The 10,904-nt window shown below is 41.9% G+C and overlaps 1 protein-coding gene across 2 annotated transcripts in view; it reads right to left on the bottom strand.

Moving 5' to 3' along the window:
- Positions 1 to 10,904, bottom strand: part of LOC102218027 (vigilin-like) — a 33,394-nt gene that overhangs the window by 7,685 nt on the left and 14,805 nt on the right. Inside the window, exons 12-28 of one of the 2 annotated variants that reach the window (XM_023346613.1) lie at positions 10,150 to 10,289; positions 9,967 to 10,071; positions 9,769 to 9,882; positions 9,606 to 9,692; positions 9,394 to 9,525; positions 8,951 to 9,169; positions 8,639 to 8,860; positions 8,136 to 8,354; positions 6,980 to 7,121; positions 5,780 to 5,907; positions 5,595 to 5,699; positions 5,363 to 5,497; positions 4,871 to 5,014; positions 4,612 to 4,791; positions 4,412 to 4,528; positions 3,994 to 4,152; positions 3,151 to 3,276 (exon numbers count right to left, since the gene is read on the bottom strand). In XM_023346613.1, coding sequence (XP_023202381.1) covers positions 3,184 to 3,276; positions 3,994 to 4,152; positions 4,412 to 4,528; positions 4,612 to 4,791; positions 4,871 to 5,014; positions 5,363 to 5,497; positions 5,595 to 5,699; positions 5,780 to 5,907; positions 6,980 to 7,121; positions 8,136 to 8,354; positions 8,639 to 8,860; positions 8,951 to 9,169; positions 9,394 to 9,525; positions 9,606 to 9,692; positions 9,769 to 9,882; positions 9,967 to 10,071; positions 10,150 to 10,289 — 2,441 coding nt within the window. In that variant the 3' untranslated portion in view covers positions 3,151 to 3,183. Of the gene's footprint in view, positions 1 to 1,565; positions 3,277 to 3,993; positions 4,153 to 4,411; positions 4,529 to 4,611; positions 4,792 to 4,870; positions 5,015 to 5,362; positions 5,498 to 5,594; positions 5,700 to 5,779; positions 5,908 to 6,979; positions 7,122 to 8,135; positions 8,355 to 8,638; positions 8,861 to 8,950; positions 9,170 to 9,393; positions 9,526 to 9,605; positions 9,693 to 9,768; positions 9,883 to 9,966; positions 10,072 to 10,149; positions 10,290 to 10,904 lie in introns of those variants that run through there. The other variant, XM_014470894.2, reaches the window with a different exon arrangement.

Raw genomic sequence — 10,904 nt, 5'->3', positions numbered from 1 at the left:
TAGTTTTTTCTTAAATTGGACCCTGAGTTTTGGCATTTTCTAACAGAGCTGTTTACTCTGACCTCTCTTTCCCACTAATTTAGGTTGTGGGAAACAAATTAGAGACGTTCGAACTGAATGAGAAGATTGACTCACATCGGCATGCTGAACGGTTGAATTGACTCACAGGCGAGGGAAGCTGGCCTTATTTTATAAGTAATTTATCTAATAATTGTTTGACTGCATGTTAGATAACGGAGCGTAAAGTTTCTAACTTTCAGCTCAAGATGAAAGAATCAGAGAATGTAATTTTCACACCTTTCATCCCAATATACATGCACTACACAAGACATGTATCTTATATGCGTGGCAGGCCATGATGCTTCATTGAATGCACTTTTCTTCAAATTTTATAAAACCTGAATTCAGATGCAGCAGCTTTAGCTCACCAGGCCAGCCCCTGCTCCTTTGATTGATCCTCCCATCTAATTCTCACAGACTCCAAATCGTTCAGGTTTTCCTTTAAAATTTCCAGTCAGAAAGCAGCTTTAGATAAACTTACTCAAACGTATTTGGTCAACAGGACCACGAGTAACATTTCTAAACCAGAAAAGGGAGAGGGGCAATTTAAATCGTTTTTTTTTTTTAAATTATCAAGCTCATAGGATAAAAAAAAAAGTGTTTTTCCCACCATTTAGGGGGTAAAATCAGAGCTATGCAGCAAGTTTGACTGAAAAGCTGAGGGTTAAAAACCTTTAAATAAGCTTTGAGGACAGTTCCCAACATAAACAAAAAGAAAAGTAAAATGTTTGGTTCAGCTTCATTCAACTGTGCACCTTAACTTCCACTCACACAAACATACAGTCCTTCAGATATCCCAGAAACCAACAACAAAAAGAAAAAGTCCACACAGTTTTAAAAAAATAGCGAAAAGATCTTTGTACACTTGGACACAACAACTGGTAATATGTTCCCGAACCCTGACGCACAAGATCCGCTCACAGACGTGAGGTTGCAAGCTACAGTGAGTGCTTTTTTTCCTCCTCCTTTTTTATATCTGTATATAGATATAAAAAAACAGATGATCACAGTAGTTCAAATAAAATGGCTCCTTTTTTCAAATAAATAAACAAAACAGCCTTTGTTTACAGGACTTTGAGTCAACACAGTTCGAAAACAAAGGAGAACAGCAGCGGTTTTCAGTCCTACATGAAAATAAATACAGAGAAATAAAACAGAATCAACACAACGGGACTGGGTGAAAAACCTCCCAAACTTGAAACAAACACAGAGCTGACAGCGCCATCTGGTGGCCGGATGCTAATGTCAGAATTCAGCAAACACAAAGACATCTGTTATCTCACTACATTTTCCTAATATAACATTTTGAAAAGGAGAATTTAAAATCTGGAGTAATTTTCTTTCCCTAATTTGGTTGATAAAACCCTAAAGAATTATATGTAATAACAATGGGTACTTTTTTTTTTGTTCCTGTTTGCCACTGATTTAATGTTTTCTAAAATTAGAGTTTCGCCTTATCCATATATATATATATATGTATATATATATATATGTATATATTTTTTTTAAGTATTTGAACAAATCCTAACAGTTTTTAATTTTGTAAAAACAAACAAACAAAAAAAAAAAACAGATGAACAGAGAGGTTTTGGTTTGGAATTTCTTTCCCTAATTATAATCAGAACCAACAGAAAATAGTAACAAAAATTTGTCTGTTTTCTCACTTTGATGGCTGATTGTTCAGGATAACTTAAAATCCCAGCATTTCAAGACCAGAGCTTTAAAAATTATATTTAATTCCTCTTTGTAATAATTTTATAGCAATGAAGAAAAAAAAACAAAAAACTTGCATTTTTAGAAAATACCTATTTTTCTGTTGAAACAGGCGAGTGGATTTGTTTTTCTTCCTAAGTTTTCATATTTAAAATAATAAAAAAAATAATAAATCAGTGGTAAAGACAAGCAATGGAAATTAAAAGTTTTTCATATTCTCACAATTTTAAAGTGGAGACATTTTTTGTTTGTTTTACGTGAGAAAATCAGACCAGTTAAAATTTCTGTCTAACCACTTTTGACCCACAACAATACAGCTTTCTTTTAATAAATAATAAGTTTTTATTTTCTTTTTTGTGGCAATATGAGATGAGTAGAAATTTAGGTATGGCTTAATTTTGTTTTTGTATTTTAAATAATAACCAGTAACTAGAGGAAACCAAACATCCAAGTTTAAAATATTCTGACCAAACAAAAACAAAATGTTATTCAGTAAAATTTAACCCGTTTTTTTGTTTTTGTGATTAGAACAGAAATGTCCGTCCGTTTTCATACTTAATATGATAAAAAAATAAAATCGTGGGCAAACAGAAAGCAAAAAAAGACAAAAAAGACTGGCTGCAACCATCAAAAAGTGACTCTAGGGGGCGATGTTTCTTTTGTAATGCTAAAGGGCGAGTTGATCAAAAATACGTCTAACATGTTGTCACATTTTTTTAAAATTGATGAGAGCCACATGGACTTTACCAAACTCCAATTTGCGATTGTTGATTTCTGACGAGAAAATCTGATCACCAGAACAAGCGCAGACCTCAACGCCTCACCTGCTGCACCGCACAGAGAGAGAGAGAGACCATAAGGGGAAAAAATCGCATAAAACGTTGTTTTTAGTTAAAAACTGTTTTCACGCTAAAAAACTGACTCCCATTTACTTTATTGTTTAGACTGAAAAGTCCCAAGATTTAGCTGCTGTAACAGGACAAACCGCTCCACTTCCTGAAATAGGTCCTGCTCAGGAAGCGTGAGGGTACTTCCTGTCTGTGCTGGACTGCAGCGAAGGGACTTTAGTGGGGGGACGGGGGAGGACAGCGGGCGTTTGGCAGCCTCAGGGGGAGAAGAAGACGACAGTCTGTGAAACGTTTCAGGGAGAAGCAGAGCGGGGTAGCAAAATTATGACGAGAGCATTTTGCCCCTTCCTGTCTTCAAGGAAGGAAGAGTGGAATGAACTACATTAAGAGAGACAGATAAGACTCAATCTCCCAGAATTCACTTTGGCTGGTGTGGGAGACCGGCGGGAGCAGAGGGACACTAGAGAGACGAGGAGTAAAAGGGGGAAGGCGAGCAGCAAGTTGACTTGAAATTAGTTTCGTCTCGTACTTCACTGTACACAAGTTTAGTCGTCGTTTTCCTTCAGAACTTCTTGGGGCCCCAGGCGGACGTTTGCTTCGGGGCCACGCCGGTGCCGAACGTTGGGAAATCCTCGGCGCTGCTCATGTCAGGAGCCTGGAACACAAACACACAAAGTTCCATCCCTACAAACTTTTTCTACTCTTTCACAGTTCCTAGTGTACTTTTGACCAGACCAATCTACCACATAATTACTGCAGGTAGAGCTTCAGATGAACATCGGGGTTCCAGTTGGGCTCCTTAAGCGCTCTACCGCGGCTCTTAAGGGACAAAAAGCTGGCTTGTTAAAACCTAATAGAAATACTTTTTTATGCACTTGTGCTTTCATGCATTATTAGAAGAGCTTTTCCACCATAAACAGGTACAAATAATGTAGAGAGTAATGACTTTTTTGTCACTGAGTAGATAATTAATGACCTGCTGTTTTTCTGTTACATCAGGATCATCAATGTACTAAAACTGAAATTATTATTTAACTTAATTTTTATACATTTATTTTTATAAAAACTGATAAGTTATCTTTCTTGGAAAGGCCATAAAGTGTTTGCAGATTGAGACAATTTCGACTCCTAATTTAGGTCGATGCTCATGTATGTCTGCAGTTGTGACTTCTGAAGGCAATATTTACACATATTCCACAAATAAGAATAAAATCATGGATCCTTCTATTCATCTATGCGTCGCTTTGTGTTGGTTTGTCACATGAACTCTCAGTAAAATAGTTTGTTGCTGTGACATAAAATGTGGAAGAAGCTCATCCTGCCCGTATATTTTCCATAAATGTGTCTAAAGTTTATCTCTGGGAAAGCCCACCTTGTTCCCTGCTGCGTTCCAGGGGGCGTCCCGCACCACGAAGCCTTTAGCCGGACCCCCGCTGCTGTCATCCAGCCCTCCTGCTCCGCCTCCCCCTCCGTGGCGAGACGGAGGCTTCATGTACGCCGCCAAGGTCTCCGTCTCCGTCACGCTGAGGAGCTGAGAGGCAAAACGAGACAAAGTTAATCAACCAAAGGACCCGCCATGTGACTCGTGTCATGAGAAAAGTGTTTCCATTACAGTTTTGCAAAATAATCACTTATCATATGGGGGGAAAAAAAAACACATCAACTTAACACCAAAACTTCTTATTGAACAATAAGGCTTTTTCTACATATTGGCATGTTTCCATTTATCTTTGAAACGTCAAACTGCGCATTTTGTACGGTCAGTGGAAACGCAGCGACTGTAAACTCACGTAATCCTCCTCCAGGTTGAGCAGGTGATCTATGGCTGCGTCCACCGTGTCGGGAAGGCCCGTGACCGTCACCTTGTCGGGCTCATCGGAGCCGGGCTGCGGGAACCGGATGTCCACCTGGAAAACCACAGCTCAGTCTGACCAGGTCCGTCTGGGTAAACACTTCCTCCTCCCGCTCGCGCCTCGTCGTCTGCCCTCACCTTGAACTCCTCCATCAGCTTGCGGATGGCTTTGCCCCGGGCGCCGATGATGCGAGCGTGAGTCCTCGGGTCCAGGTGGACATCCTGGCTCACCATCTCCTGCAGCTCGGACACCAGCTGCTGGATGGCCTGACGGGCCTCCTCCACGTTCCGCTCGTAGCCGCAGATGACGATCAGATCCTGGGAGAACGACGAGGAAAGCTCAGGTGAGGCAGAGAGACGCGACGACGCGCGTTCAGTTTGTGAAGGCCACACGCACCTGCTGGTCGTCTCCTTTGTCGGGGAACTGGATGCTGACGTCGTGGTCCTTCCTGATCTGGGAGATGACCGCGCCCTTCCGGCCGATGATCTTGGGATGAAACTTTGGATCTACAGACACGGTGACCTTGAAACTGCGCAGAGCCTGAGATGAGACGGAGAGACAAAAGTCAAGCCATCGGCTTGAAACGATTAGTCGTAAACATGATTAATGAAACAACCGTTAACTAATTTAGTAATTAATTAATTAATTAATCATTAATTACGCAAAAACATGCAATCTTCTGGAAGAGCAACAACAAAGCAGTAATTAAGCTAAAACTAGGGCTGGGTGATAAAGCTTAAAAATAAAATTTCATATTTTTTACACCAAATTTGATTTTCAATCTTTCCCTTAAAAAAAAAAAAAAAAGAAAAATGCCTCAACAAAATTGTCCTTTTATTTCAATAATAGGTAATAACGTTGATGCGACTACAGCTTTGTGTTTTGTACCCGATCCTCCTGCTCGGCTTGAAGCTCTTTGACGCGCTCCAGGAGGCCCAGCTTGGCCCGCTCCACGTTGGCTGCCAGACCCGTCACCTTGATCACATCCAGCTGTCTCTCAGGCTGCGGCACCCAGATGTTCACCTGCACATCCAAAGCAACACATCGCACTCACTCACAGGCCTGTTTTAAAACCTGACCTTCGATCCAAAAACAGTCTGGGCTCTGCGACTTTTCCCACCTCGTATTCCTCCATCAGCTTCCTGATTCCGCTGCCCTTCTGGCCGATGATGTAGCGGTGCAGATCGTAAGACACTTCGACGTCCTCCGTTATGGGAACCAGTGCCTGCAGAGAGAGAAGAGGCGAGATGAAACATTTAACCGCACAGGGGTGAGACAGTCCAGCTGAGCTGAAGCCGTGCTCACCAGCAGGGCCGCCCTGGCCAGCTCACACTTCTCCACCCGCCCAGAGATTGTGATGATGTCACACTTGCGAGGGACGAACTCCGCCTCTGGGCTGACGTCACCGTTCTCCTGCGGCGACGCGTCCTGACCTAAGTTTGGCACAGGAAGCCATTTTTTAAAGAAAAATTAAAGATGAAAAAAAGAATTAGGCAAAATTATCATTTAGTACATTTTTATACTTCCACTTGGGTCTCAACTGCTCCTCCAAAACAGCTCAAGTGTTTAATTAGCAATAGGTTAATGGTTTTTGGTGTCTGGAAAACGAAACCTCCCAACTATTGAGTGACACTGCGCTGTTACCTAGCAACCCCAGTGGAATTCCACCCGTCACCTAGCAACCCTAGCTGAACTCCAGGATGTTTGGTCAGCTGGTTTTACCACTATGTGCTGCTGGAAAAGACAGGTGTTTTATTTCTGTCAGAAACAACTTGTTGCATTCTTGTGGGTTGTGCAGGAGGTTCTACTAATGCTTTTCAAATGATTGCACATCTGTTTGCAAGTGTAAATGTTGAGTTGGGGGGCGTGGCCAGCAGCACATTTAGATTTAAAGTGACAGGAAGCCCTAAAAAAGCTCTGAATGAAGATCCATTAATTTCTGAAAAATTCTGCTAAAACCTTTGCGCTCTTTCACAGCTTAATTCTTCCACATACAAAGGCTATTAATAGTTTGAAATGTAGTCATATCCTCGTACTACTACTGTTTATTTCTTCTGCTTTTTCATATCTTTTACAGACTTCATAAGGTCCCTCTTCAAGTTCTTGCTCGCATTGTGCTCAGTCTCCAGAAGAAAACAATGGCCCACTAGCAGTGAGGGTTCCCAATTTAACCTTTCCATTCCTGATTATTCTAGTTAGGACTAGAGGCTAACAAAGCTAGCTTTATCTTTTTACCTCAATTAAGCTTATAAACTGTTGTGACATTACAGTTTAGCTTTGTAAACAATGTTCTGCATTCATTTCTAATACTCTCTGGGTGGGATTTTTGCATTGACTCAAAGTTTTCACTTTCCTTCTACAGTTTTCATATTTAACAAAAACCTGTTTTGCAAAATGCTTTTCTAGTACAGGAAGGATTTTGTGCAAAAGATGCAATGAACATGCTGTGTATGGCCCATAAACCTTTCCAGTTTTAACAAAAGGCAGAGAGGTTGTGTCTCTAACCTGCAGCACTGTCGTCTCTCTCGGGGAACTTGATTTGGACCTCGTGCTCCCTGGTGATGTTCTGGATGCGGCTGCCTTTGGGCCCCATGATGGCGCGGTGGTGCCGCTGAGAGACGGCCACCTCCACATTCACCTGCGACTCCTGCAGCACAACAAGAGAGAGAAAAAATAAGCTATTTATAGAGCCAATTCCTTCTGTTTGTGAAGCTCAAAGTAAAAAAAAAGAAAAGACAAGAAAAGAGCCACAGATACACAAAGCCATGAATCAGCTGATGGGTTATTCCTGCGGTCTGCAAGTGATACAATCCAAAGGGTCAAGCTGAATAAAACCCATTTAGAGCTGCAAAAGTTACAACCTTTTGAACAAAACTTTTTTTTTTTGATAGACATATACTACAGATAATTTGTTTAATTTTTAAGTAAGATATTTATTTATTTCTAATTTATGGCTATAGAAGCATAAAACTAGCAAAACATGGTTAAGACACATTTTCTCTTATTTGATGTTGATATCTGTGGAAAAAACATCACTGGTAATTTTAGACTGAAGTTCTCCATAAGAAGCTGAAAAACTAAACTAAAACCTGCATTTATCATAATATCAATATGCAAAACATTTGTTCTTTCTTCACCAGTTTTAACCAAAAGTTATTAAAAGTCCACAGAACCATTCCTGAACCACAAGTTGCAGAACCCTGGCTTATTCTTTATGATTATTTCCGTTAAACCTGTCATGATAACAAATTTTATTGCAAAAAAAAAACAACATTTTGGCGAAAAATGACAGTATTGTTACTTTGAAACCATTTTCACATATTGATAACGGCATAATAATCCAAGTTCGGCCTCTCAAAGATCCATGAGATTACATTTTTTAAATTATACTTAACACTGGAACTAGAGGATATTTTAAATATCCAAAATAAAAAGCACAACAACCAAAAGCAATAAACAAAATGGAAGTAAAGACCACACATTACCGCAGCTATATTAAAAAAGGATTACGATGTCTCTGAGCAAAATTGCCTTTCAAAGAATATTATTGAAAGTATTGAGCTTCTTTTAAATCGTTATGCAATTAGTTGATTAATTTCTTATTGCGACTTGACCAACATTTGCAATAAAAAAAAGCAAGCATCTCTTCTCTGTGACCCACCAGGTCTTCGATGATCTCCTGAATGCGTTTCTTCGCTGCCTCCACGCAGTCCTTCGCTCCCTTCAGAGTGACCTTCTGGCTGCTGGATCCGGTGCGAGGGAAGCTCACGGCCACGCCGCCGTATTCCTCCGCAAGCTCCCGCAGGACTTGACCTCTGCGACACACGAAGTGGCGATGGTGGCGAACGTCCACCTCCATGCTGTCCTCCACCACGTCATCCTGGGTGGGAAGTCAACAACAAAAGAGGAGAATTGAGGCAAAGAAAAGAGGCTCTCAGGAGTTTACATGCAGTCGAGACTTTAAGAATGTAACAAAATCTGGTTTTGCACCAATACAAGAAAATGTAGCAGCAACTCTTACTTAAACTTCTCATTGCAAATGTTGAATTATAAGATAGTGTGATTATTTACAGCTCAGTTGATTATAGAGCTGCAATATGGCAAAACAGAAGTAATATGTCGTCGTAAAAGGAGAAAATCTTAAACATTCAAGCTGCCAGTTACCAGGTTTTTGACCAAGATTTCCAGCTCTTTCTGGGCCTGGCGAACAGCTTCCTCCTTCCCTACGATGGTGATCAGTTCCTGCTCCGTGTCGTCTGGGGACGGGAAGATGATGCGGGCCCCCGTCCTGTCCCTGACGCGGCGGATGTTGGCCCCGCCTCGACCGATCAGGAACTTGTGGTACTCGGGTTTAGCCTGCAGCTCCACGGTGAAGTTGTTGACTTGCTGGATGGGGAGCGAGAAAACAAAATAAGAGCGGTTAAGTCATCCCAACCTTTTCTTCCGTTACTCTCTCTTGGTTTTGCTTCCACCGACCTTCTCTTCCGCCAGCTGCAGCAGCTGTTTCTTGGCCTTCTCCACTTCGCCGGCGGGGCCCCTGATGGTGACCTTGTCTGAGCCGGAGCCCTCAGAGGGGAAGTGGATGTGGACGCCCCCGCAGTCCTCCATGATGGAGCGCACCAGGCAGCCTTTGGAGCCAATCAGAGAGTTGTGCAGCTTAGCTGGGATGGCGACTTCTGTCTCCTTAATGTTGGCCTGAAAACACATTTAGAAAAACAGAGCGTCTTCAGTCAGAGGCTTCTTCGAACTCACTGCAACACAGACTGCTACAGGAGATCTTTAGCGTGTCAACAGCCATCGCTATCAACAATAACTCTTTGAAGCATAGATATGAGTAACAACATCATTTAATTTCCCGTTGGGATCAGTAAAGTATTTTTGAATCTGGATGTGCGGTCCAGTTGTGTTTGTCATCTCACCAGGTCTCTCTGGATGGCGAGGATCCGATCTCTGGCGGCTTCACAGTTGTTCTTCTTCCCCGTGATGACGATGGTCTCAGAGTTGCTGTTCTCCGTCGGCAGGTCGATCTTAGTGTTGGTTTCCTCACGGATCTGAAGACACGAACATCCCCCGTCGCTTATGTGACATTACCGTGTCAAACCAGATCTGCACCCTGACCGTCTGCTCTCACCTTTTTGATGTTGGCGCCGCCCTTTCCGATGATGTTTTTGTGGAACTGTTTGAAGATGGGGACGGAAAGCGAGAAGCTGTTCTCGATCTGGAAGCAGAAGACAGAAAGTCTCTGTGAGGTTAAGAGCTCAGCGGACAGAGGCTCGCCGTGGCGCGGCTCCCACCAGGTCTGCGATGATCTTCTGCAGGAACTTTGCACATTTCTCCACCTCGTTCTTTGGCCCTCTCAGCTGGACGATGTCGCTTTTCTGCGACGGGTCGGGAAACGTAATAATGACCTAAAATTCAAATTAAGTAAGAACGAAGTTAAAGAAATCCCGCTAAAAAGAATCATAAGGTGAGATCATCTTCCAGAATCTCACCTCAGGAAACTTATCTCGGACTTCCTTGATCTTCTCCCCCTTCTGGCCGATGATCGTCCGATGGAACTTCTGCTCTACTATCAGGTCTTTGGTGCGCTCGTTTTCCTGGAAGTGTAGAAATCTTTCTTTGGTTCATGTTCAAACGACTGAATGAAGCAGCCTAAGCCTTCAGCCGGCTCTCACCATTCGCTGAACCATCTCGATGAGCTCTCTGCGCGCCATCTGCACTCCTTTAGGGTCTCCTTCGATGCGGACCAGGTTGCTCCTCTCAGAGTCCTGTGGGATTCTCACCGACACTTTGTACTGCTCCTTGATACGATTGACTGCAGGAAGGAGAGAGTGTTGGAGTGATTAAAAAATAAAGAAAAGGATCTGATCTGTCCTCCTGTTGGTCTGACTGAGGGGACTGAGAGCAGCAACGTAACTTGACAGGAATCCAATGTTAATACTCTGCTTGTAACAACATATTTTCATGAAGCATTTATAGATTGTAAGTTTTTTTCCACACAGCAGATTACAAGAATGCTGTTTGATATATCCTGCTGCTCTGACTGACATTAATATATGTCAATAAAGATTTATTTCAGTTCAAAAGGTAAACCTCATATTAAATAGATTAATTAAAGTACACAACAGTATACTTTAGCCTATTATTTTTGTAAATTTACGTGATTATGCAAGAAATAAAAAAATTAAAAAAATTCAGTTTCTCAGAAAAGTTCAATATGACATAGAACCAAGAAAACAAGTGAACTTCATACAGAAAAGCAAGCAATGACTTCTTCCCGGTGTTTCCTCCAAGTGGAATAACAGAAAGTAAATTGGAAAGAAAAAGTGTGGTAGAAAAATGCTCTCAAGCAACAGAACCAACTTCATTCAGCAGGTTTGTGCACAAACACAAGAGTTCTGCTTTGCTCTCAAGAAAGAGATTTGGAATA

Source organism: Xiphophorus maculatus, chromosome 14, assembly GCF_002775205.1.
Source record: "Xiphophorus maculatus strain JP 163 A chromosome 14, X_maculatus-5.0-male, whole genome shotgun sequence".
Taxonomy (NCBI): Eukaryota; Metazoa; Chordata; class Actinopteri; order Cyprinodontiformes; family Poeciliidae; genus Xiphophorus; species Xiphophorus maculatus.
Note: the sequence above shows the minus strand (reverse complement) of the source record. Positions and strands in the feature narration are given on the sequence as shown.